The following is a 24,105-nucleotide window of genomic DNA, read 5'->3' as shown; positions in this document are numbered from 1 at the left end:
TTTGGGTAGAATTTGTAAAAATAAAATAAAAAAAACAAAGTTTGGACCACATTCATAACAAAACTTATAGTTTGGACCAAATTAATAACAAGTTTGGACCACATTTATAACAAAACTTATAGTTTGGACTAAACTCAAAATAAATTTAAAACTCAAGCAAAAACATAATTTGAAATATGACATGCAAAATCTGGTGTAGCAGGTGGAAAATCAAAAATCGCGACGTCGTTACATTTTCTGGGATTCGTTGAAACTTAAAAACATTTCCAACAACATTTTTCTCAAAAATATTTTAAACCCAAATAAGAAGTAACAAATTTAAAAAATGACTACAAAAAATAATATTAATATGTAACTCTCTTTCAATAAAATGATGTAAACATGAGAAGTAGCATCATCTCTTTTATTTTACCAATTAAATCCATTAAATTAAATACCAAATAAAGAATGGAATAATTAAGAAACCGATAGGGTGAGTAGTTTGATGGTCTTTAATTAAAAGGAGGTCAACGCATACCTCAATCAATCAAAGCAAACGACATAATAGTGGTTGACCCGGTTGTGTGGCTCCCAACATTCATTTAGGCTTCTTATGTTCCCACAATCAATCTCCTACTTTTATGTTCGTTTCTGTTGAATGATTAGATTTTGTGAGCATATAATCCTCACACAAATGTATCTCACAATTTATTATCTTTTCATTAAGCTATATTCATTGAATCCCATCATATATAGATACATGAGAGTACCCTCGTTTCAAAAATACATGCACTCAAACATACACTAAACCATTATACATACGAACAATCATTACAACGTACTAGATATAACTATTTGGTCAAAGCCAACCAAATAACATGTATTACTAAACCATTAAACTTTTCTTATTATCTTGTTTTGGTTATATATGGAAGAACAAGACATTTTTTACTCTTTATGTTGTTCACTAGATTATAACCAACGTTGCAAAAAACGCTCGATATTAGCTAATCGATGGACTGGGGTCAAGGGATTAATCGACTAGTCGGAGATTAATCGGGTACAATTAATTGCTAATTTGTTGAATTTTAAAAAATTAAATATGACTAATATCATATCAAAGTTCGTAAATACCACTAATATAATAACCAAATAGGTTAATATGATTAATACAACACTAATAATGTCTCAAATAGTTTCTATTTTGATAAAACTTCTTCAAAATGTTAAAATTTCATCGTTTTGTAATGTTTCACTCATTATGTGTGTAGGGATTAATCGCTAAGCGCCCTCTAATCGGTCGAGTAGCGCCTAGGGATTAATCCAAGATTAATTGGGAACTAGTCAGGATTTTTACAACAGTGATTATAACCAAAACCGATGTTTAAAAACAAGAGATAATAACTTATGAGAGTAACATACTTTTGATTCTGCTCATATTTAATCACTTTCATTTTCTTGTAGTGAAGTTATTTTTTGTATTTAAAAAATACCATATTACAACCAGTCATTAAGGCCTTAACTAAGAGTATTTTATTCATATTTAGTCACTTTTTTTTTTGAAACAACCAATAAGAACTAAAATTAAAAACTAGCAAGTAGCTAGAAAACAATTACAAGTTCATAGGATTTCGAAGCCAATTCACCCATGGCATACATCTATTATTTCTATTAGAATACCACTAGAAAACATGTGTCGCTCATTGAACCAACACTTTGGACCGATACATATAAAACAAAGTTGCAAATTATTTTCCATCGAAAAAGATTGTAACAAAATGGAAATATAAAAAGACAAAAACATCCTTCTTATTTAGAGATGGCAAAAAGCCCCATACCCGATGGGGAACCCGAAACCCGCACCCGTTTTGACCGGGGATGGGGAATCCCCGAATAAAAAAAATAGGGAAGGGGATGGGGATGCGGACACCCCTAATCCCCGACCCTGGACCCGCCCCCGATATATATTAATATATAAAAGTAATACAAACATATATTTATAGTACAATTTACAATACATAGAATTTTATCTAAGTAACTCATTAGTAATTTTTGGTTGAAATTATACTTTGTTTTTTTTTTTTATCTTGTTTAAACTCATGTATGATTTTTGTTTTGTATTTTGTTCATTTATTTTACCTCAAATATCACTCTGATAATTTTTTCTACTTGATTTCTCATGTATATATTTAAATATGGTAGAAATTTTATTTATATTTTTTATGCAATCTATATATTTTTTTATATTTTGTAAAATCTTTAAACTTATGCTGGTAAAATTGAAATTTAGATGTTTTCTTTACATAAATTTTTTCATATTAAAGAGAAAAAAAAATTCCCGATTCCCCGTTGTTGATCCCCGATCCCCGTTGGGGGTGGGGATGGGGGTTTATTTATATTCCCCGGTGAGGATGGAGATGGGGATTGGAATGAGGATTCGGAGATGGGGATGGGGATTAGGGTCCCCTGTAAAACCTGCCCCCGTTGCCATCTCTATTCTTATTCTCAATCACTAAAAACAACCTTGCAAAGTTTCTCTATTAACAAAGAGAAGAGAAAGTAAATATTCTCCTACTTTTCTTTTTAATTATCTTCCTATCCATTTGAAATGATGACAAATATCATAAATATAACACTTGTCATCATTTCATATGGGTAAAAAGATATTTAATTTCTCATTGAGAAATGGCTACCTTCATCATTAAAAATAGCACCAAAAAGCTTCCAACGACCTTTATAGTAAACGCAACTATTAAAAATAGCAATAAAAAGCTTGTTCAATCCCAATCATCCAATGTCCTTTTGTAGTAAACGCAACTGCAAACATTAACATTAGAAAGTTTATCCAATCCCATTCAATAGCTATTGTAATTTTCACTATTAAAAATAGTAGAAAGCTTTTCTAATCGTGTCAAATGTCAAGCGTAATAAATGCAACTTTAAAGGGCTTCTTATTGCCCATGGCCCATGACAACACATAATAATAAAGCACCAAATAAGAAAAAAAAATCGTGCCAAAAGAGATTCAAACATTCACATTGGCAAAAAAAAAGATTTCCAACAAAGACTGGTCCAAAAATCAATAAATTCCAAGAAACAAAATACACAATAATTATACCTTAGACCCCATGAAAAAATATCGGAGAACATATCATATCAATTGTAGGCAACACAAACATAGATTTAATTAAAGCAAAATATAGACGACCACTTGTATTCTTGGATTGGTCAACATTTCTTCGGAAATTTACACCTGGTCAACCATGCCAATAATAATAACAATTTAAATTAAAGATAAAGAAAAAAGAAATTTACAGTTTTTTTTTTTTTTTAATTTTACCTCGATGTAATGGAAATGGAAGAGAGCCAGATAAATGTTATTTACAGGCAAAAACCTCTTGAGAACAAAATTTGAGCACCAATAGTAACACATGATACACATGAACCATTTTTTAATGATTAGTTTTCATGCTATGCTATCTGAAAACAAGGCTTCCATTTTGTTGTACTCTCAGATTTTCGATAAGTGATTGGTAGAATGACTTCAATGACTTCATATCATTGCCCTGATAATAAATAAATAAATAAACAGTTCATTTATCACTTTTAAAAAAAAAAATTGATTACAAAAACTATTTAAAAATGATACAAATATAAATATGAAATAAATGTTTACCTGTACTTTCTGGCAATACTCTTCTGCTAAATCTTGAGGACAATGTGCAGCAAGAAACCCTTTTGATACAAAATTAATCAGAAAATCATTTCCGAATTTCTCATACATAACCTTCTGAGCCATTACAATTTCTCCAAATAAAACAAACTGCAAAAAATAAAAAAAATTAATGGCTTAAGGAGATGAATAAATTTTGTTTTTTGGAATGTAAGGACAAAACGGTCATTTAGACTTACAGTATTTGCATCACGAAACTCAAAGGACTTATCGAGGACACTGTATAAACAACAGTTTGTTGCAAAAGCTTCGATTACAAAGGTTTGAAAACCAGGTACCTGTATACTTAATATAATTAATAACATTAAATACCATATAAAAGGAATAATACAAAATGAGTGCATTACCTTTTCTTCACCATATGTCCTATTGCACCAATCTTTAATCAGTCTAATAAATATTTGTACACAAGCCTAAAGTAAACAAAAAAAAAATTTCATCAGATTCAGATAAGATTTTTATATTTTATATTTTTATATTTTATACCTTTCTGACAGTGAGATCTTTGTGATTACAGCAAGTGAACAACAGTAACTGCATCATTGGATCCAAATAAACTCGACTTTTAGCAGAAAGAAACACAGATGATAATCCATGTGTTGCCACCACATGAAGAAACGTGTAGAATGTTCTTTGAAGCTCTTGTAATTCACGAATTTCCTAAACCAATCATTTTTTAAAAATCATTTATCTGATTAATTTTAACAAAAAAGAATATATAGTTGGTATAATGTAGTGTACCTCTGTGTTGCTACCAGGTCCTGAAGGAATTGTATCCCTTGGTATAATACTGAATACTCTAGTTGCAATAACAGGGTATACATTTTCAAGAATATCTTGAACAGATGTATTGAATTTGCATATGAGTTGATTTATTAATACAAGAAAGCCCACGAGTTCTTTTGGCTGCATGAGGAATGTCATTATGAGAAAAGCAACAAAATGGAGGAAATAATAATAATAAAAGATTGAAAGATATTAAATAAAATACTAAAAAGGAAATAATTAATACCTCACTTTCAGAAAGAAGCTGCTCCAAGGCCTTTGGAAGGTAAGGGAAGACAGATGATCCTAATGTCTCCACCATTCTGTGAATAAATGAAGTAACCTGACAAAAAAAAAGTTTTTAATTGAATAAAAGTGAAGAATAATACATCACAAGAAAGAAAAAAAGGATTCTTGGATGTACCTTGGAGCGCAAGGTTTCTACTTTTGGAAAGATCACAAGGATTTGTAACAGCACATCCAATGTCTATAACAAAATAAGACACTTTTTTTAGTTTTTTTTTTTAAAGAAAATGTAGAAATTGAGAAAAAGATGATATGATCATTAACCTGTTTGAACATGAGGCCAATTGCAGGGCGACTAGCTGTCACAAGTCTCTCACTAAATCCCTGTAGAAATACATATATTGAAAGTTATATAAAATGTCATTATCCATAAATAGATGTAAAGGAATGAATGAAAACCTTGCTTAGTGCATTAATGGCCATGATAAGTTGTTGGATATTGGCAACTTTTGATTGTGATTCTTCTGAGTTTTGAACTCTTGAGTTCACGATTAATATCTCAACCTGTTTTGTTTCAAGATTCTTGTGTTATAATAAGAAAAGATTCAATTTAACATAAAAAAGATTGAAACTTTATGACCTGTTGACAAAGGGGAGTAAGCAAAGATGAAAGATACTCTGTTTGCTTTTCAAGTGGAACATCTTCCATTCCAATTAACAAACCAATTGCTTCAAAAATATGACTACCATCTTCAGATCCAGAAAGTTCTTTTGATGCATAATCCATACTTGTAAACTGTGAAACTGTATCATTCAGACTCTGCAGAATTGTTTCAATGAAAGGAACGAGTTTTGCTTTGAGCAATTTAACAACTCTCATGAAAAGATAACTCGCCCTTCGACTCACTTTCACTTTTGAATGATGTATACCTCGATCATCAAGAAACGCAGCTAAAACTAAAGGAATGTATTGGTTGTTTTCAAGAACAAATTTCATGTATCTTGTTATTGTATCAAGATACACCAATGCAACAAGTCTGTTAGAATGACAAGGGAATTTTGTGGATAACAGCATAGGGACAAGTTCTCTCAAGATCCCACTACCTGTTCTCATTGCCTCATCACTTAAAGATTCACCAAATGCATAAAAGAGTGATAAAGCAGCTTCTACTTCTTCAACATTAATGTCATGAGAGGACCCCACAGCACTTGATAATGAGTTTCTAATGAAGATTTGGGTGACATCAGGTGCTACACGCCCTACTGTACGAAGCAAGACTAGCAGATCTTTTCTGTGTTCAATCATTCTATCTTCTTCTTCTCTTCCTACTTTATCTAACACATCAAGATTGTCCCTGTACATTGGATCAAACCTAATTTGCATTCGGATTACCTCCAAGATCTGGCCCACGTGAAAAAGCTGTGTTTCTGTCAATGGAGATACACCTTTCATTGTTGCAACATATCCAGAAAGAAATTGGACGATACTGAAGGTTGTATCCAGCTCACAGTTTTGCATAACGTAGAAAACAGATGGTAAGACTTCATTAAGAAGATCAGTGGAAGCTCTTTTGTGATCTCCATTGTTGAGATTCTTTAAGCAATCTAGAAGAACAGAGGCGTAGCCTATAAGCAAAGAGGCTAACCCTGAAACAAATTCAGAGTCAACATCACCTGCTACCAAACCAAAAACCCTATTCATTTGAAGGCTCTGGAGAAGGGTGAGTTTAGCTTGTGAATCCATCCGTTTAGAAACAACAGCAAGAACACAACCGGAAGCTGCAGACCTGAGTTGATCTGGTAATCCTTCTACTAACATTAGTTCGAATAGTAAAGGGAGGAAAGTGTTGTTTGCCACTAAACCGATTTCAATCCATGAGATGTATCTTCTCATGGTGTCGAGAACAAAGGAACAGAGTTCAGAATCGGTGTTCTTGTACAGGGAGACAATGTCATACCAAGCATGAACGATCTGATTGACACATTGTTGTCTCATTGCATCCTTGATCTTCCCTGATACCACACCCTCTTCTGGTGTTCGTGGGTAGTCTTGGCTTATCAATTCATCGTCCAGAGCATTTAGAACACGACAGAACATATCAATCACTAAACCACCTTTGCTCAAATTAGGGAGAAAATCAACGAAAATGGAAGACCAGATTGATGGATACTCATAGTAGATGAGAGTAACCAAAACCTGAGCGAGTTTATTCTTTACATAAGAAGGACCATCCAAAACCTTAACGGAATTGCTATTATCAAGTGTTTCATAGCACGCCATGGAGAAAACCGATGTCCTAACAAACGATTTCTCTTCTGTGCTCATTCCGGAGTAGCGAGAACGCAAGACTTCATGCAAACATTGTAAACACCAAAACTGAACTTGAACGAGTTTCGAGAAACACAATCGTTCGATACATATACGACAAATTGATGGATTATCTTTGATTTGTTGACAGAATGCAACTGCTTGTGACTTCAATACAGATGTAACAGTCCCCGATTCATCAAAGATGATGAGTACCGCCTTCTCCAGATCATCCATTGATACAAATCCACTAATCTTATAGAATAAACCCTAACGCAAAACCTCAGACCATCAAATCCGATTCCTTACAAGCTCTTAATGTAAATCAGCAGATTAACAAATCGAATGAATTGAATACACGAATAGCCAGTATACCTTTGCGGTAGAGAAGGCTTGGATATCTAGCAAAACCGATCTTGGTTCACAAGAACTAGGGTTTCGTTACAAAGATAAAGAAATGGAAGCAACAAGAAACAATCTTTTTCCTGCTTCTAGGGTTTCAGATAGTTGAAGATTAATGTAAAAGCGAAACAGCGAGAGATTAGGGATTTTGAGGAGGTTTTCGACGAGTTTTGGGTTGAGTGAAGGACGAAGGTTTATTCAAGAACACATATAGACTAACCACACCGCCACCCATAAACCCATGTATTTATAGGGTACAATTTTGAAGTGTGTCAATATCTTTACATTTCAATCTTTAAATTTTGCTTTTAAAATTGTAATATCAATTTAATTAAATTTGAATATTCGTATAATAAATCAAAATTTTCTTTATTTAATTTTTGTGATTTTCTTCCCATTTTTCAAGCATTTTAGGTCAAATATACATATCAATTTGTTTATTTGAAATTTCTTTCTATAAGTAGAAAATTCAATTATAATTTAATTTTTTTTATTATTCAAACCGATTTCCAATTTAGTATGAGTATATGTTAGGTCAATTAGGTTTCTTTTAACAACAAACAAACACTCCTAATAGTATTATTTGTGTCTTTAATAAAACTAAACCCTCTTCATTTTGTTGTAAGACCAAAATATGTAAGACCAAAATATGATAGATCTTCGAGTTAAAGATAATATAAATATACGCTATAACAATGAATAAATTCATAAATAAAAATATTTGGTAAATGTTAACTAGTTAAATTGATGGATTGATTCGTAAATCATTTAAAATGAATGTGTAATACTTTAAATTGTTTTATTCTAGAAAAAAAAATATTGTAATGATATAATTTTATATTTTTATTAAAAAAAAAAGGTAAAATGTGTTATGAGCACGTTTGATATTTTATCCATTTGTCATTTCTAGTTTTGCTTTTTGTTAGTTGAAAATATATGCATGAATTTTCTTTTTGTATAAATCCGTTCGAATTGCTACAAGTTCTATAATGTATCCGTTAAAGTAGCTTTTTCTTTTTTTAATTATTGCGTGAATGATGAAGCTGCAAAACTTTACGATCATATTTATAGTCCAAGTTTGATCAAATATTTTAGTTCCATAGGCCATAAGGTGTAGCCAAAGTTTAACAATTTAGTATTTTTGGTAATAAAAAAAACATCAAGAAACAATGAAAATTCCTAGAAATAATCTTGACATGATTATTAATATGGCTTTATTGGTAATCATGCAACTAACTTATTACAAGTAATTTAAATACCGATACGTGTTGTTTTGTGATTGAGAGAATTAGAATACTCAACTTTCGCAAGATATTTACTTGGGGTTCAAGTTGATAGAGGGTTCTCGAATACATATAACTTGCACTATTGCACAAAGTATTTACTTGGGATTCAAGTTTTCCAAGTGTGTCTTTTATTCTAATTGGCATAGTTTTATTCGCATTCTTGTTTTCTTGGTCACCAAGTTTGTTGTTAAAAGCACGTGATTCTTAAATTAGAGTTTTTGCTTTTGAACAGAAATAGTGTGTATAATTTACTCATGAATCACTTGTTTTATGTAATAATTTACCTTTAAAAATTTAAATGGTGTTGTACAAAAGTATTGCCTTGTTCTAAATACTCAAAGATGTTATGAATATAATTATATAATGATAACAATGTGGAGTAGAATGTTCTAAAATATGTGAGATGATGTCTCAAATGTGCACCACAACAACAAGGCGCTACTCCAATATCTCAAAAAATCTCATAGTGATGTTGTCAAGTATAGCGCACATAAGTCTGGTCAAGAGATATATAAGATGTGTCAAAGTTTTTTATAATGAGTTTTTTTAATGTGTTTATTTCGTATTTTTTTTCATTGTACATGAAATTATTTAGTAGTTGTTAATTTTTTGCTAATTAGTTGTTTATATAACACTTATGTAAACTTGTTATATTTTATATAAATATATAATTATTTGATTTATTTTATGTATATGTATTTAAGTTGTTCAATATAATATCACACACGCACACACATACACACACACACACACACACACACACATATATATATATATATATATATATATATATATATATATATATATACTAGTTTATAACCCATAAGAACCACGGTTACAAAATTAATTAAATTTTTATAGTAAAACTCAAAATTATTAATTAATTATTTTAAATAAATTATTAATTTAGAGTTTTTTTTAGTTATATAAATTTTAATAATTTATTTAAATAAATATGTGAAATTATATCATTTGTATTATTTTTATTTTTATTTTTATTATAATATTATTAATTTAATGTAATTAAAGTGGAAATTTTAAAATTTGAAATTTGAAATGGAGTTGACAAGTGTATACATTAATTAGGAGACATAATAAGGTGACACATGGCAAAAAGAGAATAAGATATGCATTAATTAGTAGACCTAATATGATGACACATGTCAAAAGGAGAATAAAACTATTCTTTTATTAGAATATATATATATATATATATATATATATATATATATATATATATATATATATATATATATATATATGCAAGATTCAAATGTAGATAGACATTTATTATGCGGACGTGTAGACACTGTTATTCTGTGAAAATGACTAAAAGAATGGGTTGTTTGATAATGTGAATACGTTCAACCTCACATAATTATTGTCATTATCACAAATTATCACTAATTAAATCGTTTATAAATATATTATGGATTTTTTTACGATTCTTACACTCTCAGAATGTGTTTTTGATAATCTTATTCTATAACAATGGGAATGAGTAACAACCAATGTGTGAGAACAAAAATAAATAAGAATTAGTGAAAATGCATGATAATGATGATAGTTATTGTAACACTCTAAAAATCATAGAAATTTTAAAATCAACCATTAACCAATCATTGTTTACAAAAAGAGTCATTGTTTCAAAAGTATTATTTAAAATCAGAGTTTTCCGAAGATCACAAAACAAGAAGATGTGCACAATCACGCCTTCACTTTCTCATGATGATCTGAAGTACCTGAAAATATAAACTGAAACTGTAAGCCAATGTTTAGTGAGTTCCCCCAAAGTACCAACACACAACATATAACTGAAGGGATTTTGTTGCATAAAATAGATAGTTTTTCACAAAAACCGACAACAGAAGCTTTAAAATTTTTTTATAAATTTCGAGTGTAGCAACAAAACAAACCATCAAGGATCCTTTTAAAGAGGTTAAAATGATGTTATAAGAACCATAGGGTGTTTAGAAATAACAACCTTTGTAGCTTTTGTACCCTCTTGGATTTGGGGTGTTGAACTAGGTGGCAAGAAGAAAGAGCTTGATCTTCTCTACAAATAATTCACCAACAAGAATAAGGTATCAAAATTGCTAGATTTCTTCTTGTACAACTTTGTTCTTTAAGCCTTAAGTGCTTAATCAATCAAGCACTAAGAAAGACATGAAATGAACACCAAAAGCAAGTAATGTCTTCAAAAGAGGAAAGAGCTCCAAGCTCTTATGTTGCTTACGGTTTTGAGAGAAAAAAAAAGGAGAATAAGTATTGAACAAAAAACTAGGACTCTCTCCACGTATAAGACCCTCTATTTATAACCCATTCAAGCATGGCCTCTTGAATATAATATTCAAAAGTATGGGCTATAAAGGAGAGCCATGGGGAACAATATGATGGAGGTTCACACGCAACCTCCATTCCTCTACACACTTTCGACCATAGGCCCTAAAGGGGACAAAAAAAATGTTCACTAGTCTTTTTAACCATGGTAGAGTAAGCCTTTGATTTAATCATGGTTAACCAAAGTGTCCAAAACTTTGTACATAACTTATTATGTGATACCTTGTCATATAAAGACTGTTTTTATACTTCTTACAATATTGTTTTCATAGAACAATAATTTTCTCTAATTAAATACAAGAGTTGAATTTATTTATTAATAACAAATTACTTAATAAATATTCAATAAGTACCAACTTGATTAAGGTGTGCCCTATAGGATCATATGTCATTAGCAATGTCACTCAATAATGATTCTTGGGCATATAGATCTAACAATCTCCCACTTGCACAAGATTCATTATAGACTGACATAGACAGTAGTTAGCGTCTAGCAACGGGCTACTGCCCCTAATAACACACGAAGGGGTGCCGTCAATCAACATCTAATTCCAGGAGCTCACTAGCTACAATTAAAGTATAAGGTAAGTGTATCAATATTCTCTTTGTTACAAACATCAGGTTGGATATGAGACATGGAACGTGATCATCCTCATTTGCCATCCAACTTATAAGAAAGGTGCCTTAAATGTCTAACTCTCAACATATAAGAGAAACAAATCTCGTCTTGACTACATACATACTCTCATATAGTTCATGCTCTACCCAACGAAGGCTTTATAATTGCACAGTTACGAACATCGTTTAACCATGTCAAAGCATAACAATCCCCATACTTGAGTTCTCCAATATGCATCTCAGGTCGAAAGACATAAAGATATTTACATGTGATCAAGATTCACTTATAATATCGATCCATGAAGTGACTCTTGATGCGGGTCATTTCCAATAGTTGTTCTCAAACAAGTACATATGAATTTGGATGAAACACCTTACTATTTCACTTCTTGAAATCAACCGAGACGATTCATATTAGTTGTATTTTAAGTTGCTCCTGCAACAGTGACTGACTATGGATAAATTTTGAATAATTACATTATTCAAGGACTAAATAACATGCTAATATAGAACACAATAATATTCAACACAAAAGAGATGTCTAATATTTAGAGGAGATTACATATCATTGCTACATAGTTCTGAATATCCAGATATTAGTCAAGTACATATTTAAATCCAATCACTGGCTAATCGTAGACTGATTCCTTTTGCATGACTCTCAAACTTGCTTTGAGTTAGAGCCTTTGTGAACGGATCTGCTAGATTATCATTTGTATGAATCTTTTCAATGCGTACATTTCCCAATTCTAATTTCTGACAAATGAAATTGTGTAACATCCATAAATTTTACACCAAATTTAAACTTTTTCAATCATAAATAAAAACCAAATAGCATTGTTTACAAAATGTTTTCAAATCATTTTCCATCAGAGTGTCCCAAAAAAATCATAACATAAGGATGAGGAGCGATACGTTCACGCCTTCGCCTTTCCATGATCTCCTGAAATACCTGAAACAATAAACTGAAAACTGTAAGCCCGAGGGCTTAGTGAGCTACCCCCAAAATACCAATTCCACACTGACAATACCATATTAGTAATAATCAATCAATCAACATGCATACTGGGCTATCGGCCTGACTGGACCGCCCTACGGGGCATACAATTTGTCTGAATCTATCCCGAGCCTTCGGCATGACTGGTTCGCCACGTGGGCCTACAGTTTCCCCAGACCGCTCATAGGGTATATTGGCCTTCAGCACAAAGCAGGACCGCCTCAACCCAACCACAAGCAAATAACCATGTGCGCATACTATCATATACAGGTATATACAAACGTCAAACATATTTATCACATTGATCATCAATCATAGAATTCTCCTGTAACTAGAGTACCGACCTAGCAGGTCACTAACATACCAATCCTTACGGATCATAAGAGCATAACATACTGTCTACCCCGATTCCGATCTAACAGATCATAACCACATGTAGCATACCATAACAATAACAACTAAAGGGTCGTCCTTGGTGCCGTAGACCCTATCGATATAGTGAGGATAACTCACCTCACAGATGTCGACTCGAAAGGTAAACTCCAACTCTCAGATCACTTGACACAGGCTCCACCACCTATTATCATAGTACATCATACTCATAAGTCCTTAACCTTATAAGGTACTCCATAACCCAGTAGGCAACCCCTAGTCAAAGTCAAAGTCCTCAGTCAAGGTCAACAGTCCATGTTGACTTAACTCGCCGAGTACCCTTGGCTACTCACCGAGTTCCCTGAAGTACATTCCAACTCGCTGAGTCATCGGAGTGACTCGTCGAGTTCCTTTAATTCTCGATCAAACTTTAAGGCCACCCGTCAAGTTCCCTCGTTGCAACTCGACGGATACACACTTTCCTTCCTTGCAACTCGACGGATACACACTCATACATATCCAAGAGAAAACTCATCCGACTCGTCGAGTTGTTCTTCAACTCGTCGAGTCTTATGACGATCTTCATCGGACTCGCCGAGTTGTTCATCAACTCGTCGAGTTCACGGCCATCTTCATGTGACTCGCCGAGTCAACCTTGCGACTCGCTGAGTCCATTCAGTCATTTTTCCATACAGACTTGTTTTGATCCATGCAACGGTTCCAACTCATAGATCCAAGCTTCTAGGGCATGTTTATCATGTAAGGTTGCAAAGTTTACGTGCATGCATGGCTATAAAGGCTCTAAATGCCTATTTTAAGTTCTTAATGGAACTTCATGCTCAAGAGGGACCTTAATCACAACGAAGATTGTGACTTTATGCTTCTAGAATCCAAGGAGGGTCCAGATCTGAAGTTACAACTTTAGATCTAGCCCATAGCTCATCATACCAACTTGAAAATCCATAAAAAGCCCTAGAAACTCAACAAAAGGGAAAAAGGGAAGTAAGGATGGCACTTTGATACCTCTAAAGGATGCTAGATGAGGTAAATTTTGCTTCCCACTCCTTTCTTGCTTCAATTTCCTTTGCACTCTTAGCTTTCTTCCTCCAAGATTCTCTTTTCCAAGCTTCAAACACCACACCAAGGCACACACACATGAATTAGGGTTTTAAGGGGCTCTCAAATACTATAAAGAGGCCAAAGGAGGCTAAGGCTCCTTTAAATAGAGGTGAAAACCCCGGGATTTAGGGTTTTCACTGCCAGCTCCTACTCGTCGAGTCCCAACATGGACTCGTCGAGTAGGTCACTTAAAACGCGATTTCATCCAGCTGCTACTCGACGAGTAGGTCAACCAACTCGTTGAGTAGAGCTTAACCCAATAATTCTTATTTAAGCAATACCTAAGAATCAGGGTGTTACAACTCTCCCCCACTTGAACTAGACTTCATCCTCGAAGTCCGTTGGGATAAACAATGTCGGGTAATGCTCGCGCATCACCGCCTCCGGCTCCCATATCCACTCGGATCCCTTACGATGTTTCCACTGTACCTTTACTAAAGGTATTTCCTGTTGGGTTTTGAGCATTCTAACACTCCTAAATGTACATGAAACCCTAAATACCTTGGATCTATGTTTTCTCTATTATACATGCAATTATGAACATCCAAGGTATTATCCTAATCTAGCATACAAAACAATGAATATAACAAGATAGAATACATACCTCTTTGATGTAGAATGTCTTCATGAAGCTTGAGTGCCTAGTGCCTCAAGTGTGACACCTCAAATGGTTCACACAACACCAAATACACTTGGAATAACTTGAGAGAATTCTACACTTCATGGAAATCGGCTAGCCCTTCTATTACACACACTAGTGCCGATTTTGGTCAAGAATAAGATGCATATATAGTTAGGGTTACACCATGTAAACCCTAATTTACATGGCATTTCATTTCCATGATCCATGGGTACAAAAACACCATGGAGCATCCATGGAGCATCATATGGGTTTTAGCCCAACTAGATAATCCATAGAGCATTAGCCCACTATATAAGTATGGATGATTTACACAATCAACCCATATATTTAATTAGTCTTCTTTTGATCACTTAATTAATCCTAGATTAATTCTTGATCAATACTAATTAAATAATCTTATTAATATATTAGAACTTATAATATATTAACCAACCATAAGTGTTATTTCTCTCATTATAGTCTATCCAAATGCATGATGCCATGCAACCCAAATGGACCATGTCGGGTCGAGTCAAGTCTTACCAATTATAGTTATGGACTTAGACATTAATCCAACAGTCTCCCACTTGGATAAGTCTAAAACTATTATTGCGTATGACTTCAGGAACCGATTGGCAATCGTAGCTCTCAAAAGCTTCTGTCGAACTCTGACCTTGTCGATGAACTCTGGCCTTTGTCAATGACTTGTAAATTAGATAAGGGATCATATATTCCTCCATTCTAGATATCATATGGACTGAGACATGGATTATAATCATTCTCTTTGTCCATTTGTTGTTTCCCTATTTCCGATTTATGACGACTGACTAATTGAACAAATCAAATCAGTCCTGGCCCGGCCGAGCATATGGGACACGATTCATGATGTCTCACATAAAGACTAAACCAGTCTTTTGCTATACTATTTCCATTTCAATTTGCCAAGTTCTCATAATTCAGATTATGAAAAGGGATGTCGTATTCTTAATCAAATTTTAGAACGCAAATAATGGACCCATTTACAGAATTTCCTTATGTTGAGCCATTCCAACATGAAATTCATATATATATATATATATATATATATATATATATATATATATATATATATATATATATATATCCTTGACAAAATACGATTAAAACCTCAATCTAAGCTTTTAGATTTGAGATGAAGTATAATTTTCTCTCCCTTAATTATAGCAAAACAACTCTTTCCCAATTGAAACTTTTTGTTTTCTATAATTAACATTGCTAACTTGCAATACTTATCATAATTATCATGCTCCCACTAACATGATGATTATTAGCATAACACTTATGCTCCCAATAGCTTTGACATGTACTCAGAAATCAGCTCGACTTCTAGAAATCAATACTTTATTGACTTTCTTACCAAAGTTCAGATTTTTGATACTAGATTGCTTTGATAAAACTTTATCATAATCATACACCTTATCTTAGATAGCTCACAAGTGTGTCTAAACAATTTTTAAGAACTATGAAAAGGGATGTCGTAATCATAGTCTCAGTTGTTTAGACCTTTGCCACTTCTCACAAGTCCATGTTAGTATGCCGGTAAACCACACACACTCCACTAACGACTTTGAGAATGCAAATATCACAATTGCTATCTAGCTAAAATCTACTTAGTGAAAGTGTTTCCTCACCATCATTTTCATGAATCGGAGAGAAACCTTATGACACTTAGATTTAATGGTGTATGTGTTCTTATCTATGTGAATTGTCAAAACCATAGTCACAAGACAAGGATAATGACAAATCCAAACTCATATGGACTGAACTCAATCTAATTTCTTGCCATCTGACAGCTCAAGGGTCTGCCATTGCTTCCAAGTTGTTGTGCAACCAATTGAGAACTCTAAGAACTCATATGCAAAGCCAACTTTAATTGGAATGGGCACAGAATATGTCAACAGGATAGGTTATAAACCTCAAGTCGTGTGCTAGTGAAGAACTTCAGGTTTTATTCCTGATTAGTTCTTGAGACTTTCAAGACCTTTAAGACTCCCACTGTCCTCTTGACATATAAGACTTTCTTGTCAGATATTCAAGAGATAGTGTGGATTCTAATCAAGACAAACACTTCACACAATTGGCCTTAGTCAGTCTTTGTTTTATCCAAAACATCACAACTTACCAATTTCAAATGTACAAGAGTAGAAAACTTTTACTCTTACATTTGACAAGTGTTTTAAACCTTCTTTAAGACATGTCACTCAAATTACAATCTTGGAGTATGACTCTAAGACTTGTATTGGAATGAACTATGACTCATCTTCTTGATTTAACCATTTCAACACTTCAAGTTCCTCTTCTTAGTCATAAGAATGCACTAAGATTTCCTTAGAGAACTAATTTTTGATATGGTTTCTTAATCATTAAGATGATCGCAAACATGATATTAAATTACTCTCCCATCTTTTCAGATTTGAGAAACTTTTATCTTTCTGCCTAAGTTGATTCTTCTTATTCGTTCTGCCTTACGTTGAAACTTTTCCAACGTTTCAGAATTATACTTAAACTTGTAAGTATAACCATATTTACTGAACTTAAATAAATCATGACAAATATTCTTATCGATCTTTTGTGTTGGACTTGACCAGTGCACAAGAATGTGTACTCGATCCCTTAGTCCTTCACTTGACTCACACATCCATGTGAACAAGTAGTTAGTCTTAATTTTTCCAATGCTTGAAAGTTCTCATTCATCATGCTATACAACTTGCATGATTCCAAGTTCCAGTCCAATTGAAACTTGGGTGATGAGAATCTTTCCTTATTTGGTAAATTCAGACATTACCACAAATGAAAGAATCAATTTCATATTTCCACTCTTGCTATTAATGGAATCTTATAAGCAACAATTTTTCCTCAAATGCCATTGTAAGGATATTTTAAAATAAATAAAATCATCATTTTTCCTTTTATTTTAAAAACTTTGCGGAAAAACTATCATTACAATCCGTATGAAAACTTTTTGTTATCTATTCCTAAGCAATAGCTCATATCTCCTAAGAAGTAGCTCAAGAATCCGATCTTCAAACTATGCGATAGAAATCCATCTACATGATCAGATTCAGCATATTCTTTCTTTAAGTTTCTTTACTTTTCTTTGATTCTTAAGACATCAACATGTGACCCAGTCACATCATATATCAAGAATCTCATAATAGAAACTTAGCAGAGTTAGATAGTGGACTTTACCTGAAGTAGAGTCAAACTTATTGACTTTAACACCCTTAGGTAAATTGGCAGCTTCGCTACCAATGCCCCTTCCGTTGGCAACATAAACATATGGACCCTTTGGTAATGGTACACGGGACTATCATAGACTTAGTTTTTCTCTTTACCATTTGGTCAACCCAGTTGACTATGGCCGATCCCTTTCCATTGGGAAGAGAGAGCTTTACTGGATATCCAATGTCATCATTGTCAATGTCCATAAAGTTTTAGGAAGTTGATCTTAGCAAATAGATAAGATCATTAAGGGTCTTTCCATAGTTTGTTTCGTAGGTATCCCAAAGGAACTCACTATGAGACTTAGAAAATGATTGAGCCACCAACTTTCTCAAGACTTTGACACCCAACTCTCCTGGCTTGTCAATATGTGACTACATCTCCAAGATGTGATCACACCTAGACATTGCCTTGCCAATAGGGCTTGAGTGACCTTGAACTTGTGGGTTAGGGAGAATAATTGGAGGAGGTGAAAGAAGTATGATTTCCATGGGACATCATCTTCATTTAGGAAATCTTGTTTCAAGAGATTTGGGAAGATCATAAATGTCTAAACCAGACATATTTTGGGAGATATTCAAGATTGTTGATCTAAAGTCCTTAATATGACACCCAATATGAAATATTAAGGATAAGACCCAACAAACTATTTTATAACTTAGAAAAGGGATGTCGTAATCCAAGCTATAAAATATTTGAAGGTAGGTGAATGACGATTCACTAATTTCCACCAAGATAAACGAAATGTATTATTAGGTTTTAATTGGTTTTGAAACTCCTAGATCTTTGAGATTCATTGAACTGTTCAATGGCATGTTTCAATCTCGAGTGTGCCCTTCAGGTTTTGTGACTGGGATACCGAGGATCACAAAACAAGGTGTGATGTAACCATGCAAATTACTTGGTACCCTTAAGTGTTTACCCCTCAATCGATGTGCCGGTTAACCACATACGCTCCATCGATACTATGATAAACATTAAGTTACCCTTTGTCTACCTTGTTAAGTACGAGTTAGTGTGCCGGTTAACCACACACGCTCCACTAACCGACTTAAACAAAGTGCAAAGTGTAATTTCAAGGATTAGCACCTTAGTCACATTCTCCTAAGTAACTAAGATTGGGTATTATTAAGAGTTTAGTTACTTAGTATTTATCATTAATACTTTTAAGGAAGGGAGAATTATAGTCCTTGTCCTACCCTTTCGGCTAACGACCCTCCACCGGTCAAGGAAGCGGTGGGTGAGAGTGGACACCCATTAAACTGCCATTTTATAGGCAATAACCTTATATCCCCCTTATAGACCGGCTTCGTGAATGAGGCCTACTAATGGTAAGACTGACTTTACTCTTATACATATATATAAATATTATTAACTTATAATATTATAAAGTATAAGGGTTGAATTTTAACTTTTAAAATTCTAAGGGCTAACTTGGAATTAAAGTATTCATAAGTGAAAACTTTTCAAATTCCAAAACTCGAGGGCAAGTTTTGAAATTATTCAAAACTAATTAATTCCATAACTTATGTGTTTAAAGTAGTTTTAATCCAAAAACTCTTCAAGTTCCATAACTTGAGGACAAGTTATGGAAGACTTTAAACTAATAAAAGAATTAACTTTTCTTTATTTTATAACTTATGGAATTAATTAAGGTTACACTTTTTATTTATTTATTATTTAATGAAGAGACTCTTGGTCCTCCATAACTTGAGGACAAGTTATGGAGTCATAAAACCATTTAATTAGAACTAGAATCTTCATTTTGTAACCTTTGCCAACTTTTATGAGTTTTATGAAACTTAAATGTGACTTTTCATATAACTTGAGGACAAGTTACAAAAACACATTTTAGAATCAACTCTTAGATTAATTTGGATTGAAAACAACTATTTCAATTAACTTTCTATTAATCTAAGCAACTCATAAGAACAAGATAATTCAAATCAAACTTTTTTATGTAATTAGCCTAATCACTAAACTAATTCAAAACATGAATCTATTGACAATTATCTTTGAAATTGGATTCGCATGAACATTACCACATCAAAAACAAGTTTATAAGTCCAAAAACATCTTAGGGTAATGTTCCTAGTCCAATTCCAGCCAAAAAAGTCGAATTTATGCTGTCTGGGGGTCCAACTCGTTGAGTGCACGAACCAACTCGGCTAGTTGGATGCTTTTTGCCTTGGACTCGGCGAGTCTGCTGGGCAGACAACATCAAAACTCGATTTTTCAGCTACTTTTGCAAGTATAACGAGAAAACAAGCCTAGGCTCTGATACCACTATTGGGTTTTGAGCATTCTAACACTCCTAAGTGTACATGCAACCCTAAATACCTTGGATCTATGTTTTCTCTATTATACATGCAATTATGAACATCCAAGGTATTATCCTAATCTAGCATACAAAACAATGAATATAACAAGATAGAATACATACCTCTTTGATGTAGAATGTATTCATGAAGCTTGAGTGCCTAGTGCCTCAAGTGTGACACCTCAAATGGTTCACACAACACCAAATACACTTGGAATAACTTGAGAGAATTCTACACTTCATGGAAATCGGCTAGCCCTTCTATTACACACACTAGTGCCGATTTTGGTCAAGAATAAGATGCATATATAGTTAGGGTTATACCATGTAAACCCTAATTGACATGGCCTTTCATTTCCATGATCCATGGGTTCAAAAACACCATGGAGCATCCATGGAGCATCATATGGGTTTTAGCCCAACTAGATAATCCATGGAGCATTAGCCCACTATATAAGTATGGATGATTTACACAATCAACCCATATATTTAATTAGTCTTCTTTTGATCACTTAATTAATCCTAGATTAATTCTTGATCAATACTAATTAAATAATCTTATTAATATATTAGAACTTATAATATATTAACCAACCATAAGTGTTATTTCTCTCATTATAGTCTATCCAAATGCATGATGCCATGCAACCCAAATGGACCATGCCGGGTCGGGTCAAGTCTTACCAATTATAGTTATCGACTTAGACATTAATCCAACAGTCTCCCACTTGGATAAGTCTAAAACTATTATTGCGTATGACTTCAAGAACCGATTGGCAATCGTAGCTCTCAAAAGCTTCTGTCGAACTCTGACCTTGCCGATGAACTCTGGCCTTTGTCAATGACTTGTCCATTAGATAAGGGATCATATATTCCTCCATTCTAGATATCATATGGGATGAGACATGGATTATAATCATTCTCTTTGTCCATTTGTTGTTTCCCTATTTCCGATTTATGACGACTGACTAATTGAACAAATCAAATCAGTCATGGCCCGGCCGAGCACTTCCATTTGTCATCATCAAATCATCGAGGGGCCCACAGATATTGCTTTTATCCCGAAGGTAAAAGGAATGGATAAACTTCGAATCAGATGGCTTGTTCTACTACTTGTTGAATCATACACAAAGGCACGTTTTATAACATCGAGTTACCAATGCGTTTTCGTGCAATCAATGTACTATCAACTCATAGTAACAACTCATATCTCTAGGTTTGAAGAATATAAGATATTATCGTCTCATGATCACTCGTGATAAAATCCAGAGGCTGCAGCTTGCCATGCGGCCTCTGATGCTCGGCCTTGACCATCCTACAGGTCAAGCACCTCTCAACAAACCAAGCGATATCTCGCTTCATACCAGACCACCAATAACTTGAACTCAAATCACGGTACATCTTGGTGGCTCCCGGGTGAATAGAAAAATGTGACTTATGAGCCTCCTCCATCACTGTCTGCCGGACCCCTCCGGACATCGGAAACCCAAACTCGACCATAACGTGTCAACAATCCGCGACTATCCTAAACAAACCGGGCGCTTTCGCCCTTAATCCTTTCCAACTTCTAATTCTCTGGTCTCATACCCTCAATCTGTAACGACCCAATTTTCACGACTAAAAATTTTCTTTTAAAACATTACTAAAACCACATTTATAAGAACCGTATCATAAGTCATAACATAATTTCATAATATTAATTCCAACCATAACTTCTTATCAGAGTAAAACATTCCTAGGCTAACTGATTATGGTGTGTGCACTGCAACCTCTCCGAGCTCCTCTTTTGAAAACTGAGTACCTAAAACCAAAAACTGAAACCGTAAGCACACGAAGCTTAGTGAGATCCCCCAAACTACCACATACCATACAATAACATATAAAGTACATACTGGGCCTTGCCCACTGCATCGGACCAAAGTCCGGAAACTGCATCGGGCCGAAGCCCGGACTAACTGGGGCCTTGCCCCTGCATCGAACCGAAGTCTGGAAACTACATCGGGTCGAAGCCCGGACTAACTGGGGCCTTGCCCCCTGCATCGGACCGAAGTCCGGAAACTGCATCGGGCCGAAGCCCGGACTAACTGGGACCTTGTCCCCTGCATCGGACCGAGGTCCGGAACTGACTGATCATAGCATAGCATAAACACATATCAACTAGTATAAACACATATACTGCATACTGCATCGGACTGAAGTCCGGAACATATAACACATAAACATGCTTGAATCACAGAGACACCAAGCATACTGAACTACCGCGTCGGACCGAAGTCCAGAACTACTGCTAACTAAACGGGCCGGCATTGTGGCCTTAGACCCGTTCCTACTGGAAGGAAACTCACCTAAACTGCTGAGCTCTGCTAATAACCCTCTGGCTGCTAACCGACAACCCTCTGAGTTGCTGCTCCTCTAGCTCTCCGAACTACCAATATCAATATGACACTTAGTCTAACAGTCCTCCAAAAGTCAACTAAGTCAACTCTGGTCAAAGTCAAAGTCCTGGTCACAGTCAACCTTCCAGGTTGACCCTACTCGCCGAGTCAGCCTACTGACTCGTCGAGTTCATAAGCTCAGAAACCTCCTTCCTTCTCGACTCGACTTGCCGAGTCTACTGATTTTCCGAGTCCTAACTTGTCCAACTCACTGGGTCCCCACTCAACTTACTGATCTGAGTCTTAACTCGAAGGGTTTGGGGTTTTGCGACTTGACTCACCGAGTCCAATAACAGGCTCGCCGAGTCCAAGGCAATCTTCAACAGACTCGCCGAGTTGTTCTTACAACTCGTCGAGTTCCTGCCTATCTTCATCCAACTCGCTGAGTCCACCCATATGACTCGCCGAGTTGCTACGCGATTTAAGTCTGATATCTAGCCTGACTCGCCGAGTCATCTCCCAGACTCGCCGAGTCCATACATGCATTTCCATAATTTCGAGTCACAGAGCTTCTCCTTTGCTCCAAACAATATATAGGTTCCTAGAGTCCATTAGCAACATAAAGTTGCTAACTTTACGTGCTTCTTGCCTCATAATACCAAAAACCAAGCTAGAGAGGAACTCAACTCATGGGGAAAGGCTTTTGCATAGCAACTAACATGGCTTTCTGCATTTTCGATCCAAGTAGAGCTCAGATCTGGAGTTTCAATTCCAGATCTAGCTTATGCACCAATTTCTCATCACATACTCTCAAAGACACCCTAAAACTCCATGAAAGATGGATCTAGAAAGGAGAAAGCCAAGGATAACGATTCATTACCTCCAAATGCTCTAAAAAGTTCCACCAACTCTGGATCCAAGGCCTCTTCTTGCACCACTATGAACCTCTTCTCTTCCAAGCTCCAAATTACTTCACCAAGGGTAGATCTTGCTCCAAAAATGATTATGATGGCTAGGGTTTTGGGGTTCTGGACTATAGGGGCCGCAAATGAGCCCTAGGGAAAAGAATAAGATGCTTAAATATGGTACCAAGTGCCGAAATTAGGGTTTCCCAACCCAGACCAGACTCGCCGAGTCCACTTGCCGACTCGCCGAGACGGTCACTTACTTTACACCCGGATCCCGCTCCGACTCGCCGAGTTCCTCCCTGGACTCTTTGAGTCAACCCTCTTTAACTTAGGGTTTTCCTTTCCTTTCTTGACCTTTCTGATTTCGGGTGTTACAAATCTCCCCCACTTAAACTAAACTTCGTCCTCGAAGTTCTCTATGGTCAACTGACCTGCAATCTGCCTCAACACCCTG

At 34.7% G+C, this 24,105-nt stretch overlaps 1 protein-coding gene across 1 annotated transcript; it reads right to left on the bottom strand.

Moving 5' to 3' along the window:
• Positions 1–3,001: 3,001 nt before the first annotated feature.
• PSD (ARM repeat superfamily protein) lies at positions 3,002–7,658 on the bottom strand. The gene is made up of 12 exons (XM_079040349.1): positions 5,364–7,658; positions 5,183–5,287; positions 5,048–5,107; positions 4,902–4,964; positions 4,725–4,820; positions 4,454–4,618; positions 4,199–4,372; positions 4,060–4,125; positions 3,892–3,990; positions 3,656–3,802; positions 3,320–3,545; positions 3,002–3,232 (listed from the first exon to the last, which is right to left on the bottom strand). Exons 1-11 carry the CDS (start codon positions 7,266–7,268, stop codon positions 3,456–3,458), a joined length of 2,970 nt encoding a protein of 989 aa, XP_078896475.1. The 5' UTR covers positions 7,269–7,658; the 3' UTR covers positions 3,002–3,232; positions 3,320–3,455.
• Positions 7,659–24,105: the final 16,447 nt, after the last annotated feature.

This window comes from Lactuca serriola, chromosome 4 (genome assembly GCF_051521515.1).
Source record: "Lactuca serriola cultivar US96UC23 chromosome 4, Lser_US96UC23_V15, whole genome shotgun sequence".
Classification (NCBI taxonomy): Eukaryota; Viridiplantae; Streptophyta; class Magnoliopsida; order Asterales; family Asteraceae; genus Lactuca; species Lactuca serriola.
This window is presented reverse-complemented; position numbering and strand designations above follow the sequence as displayed.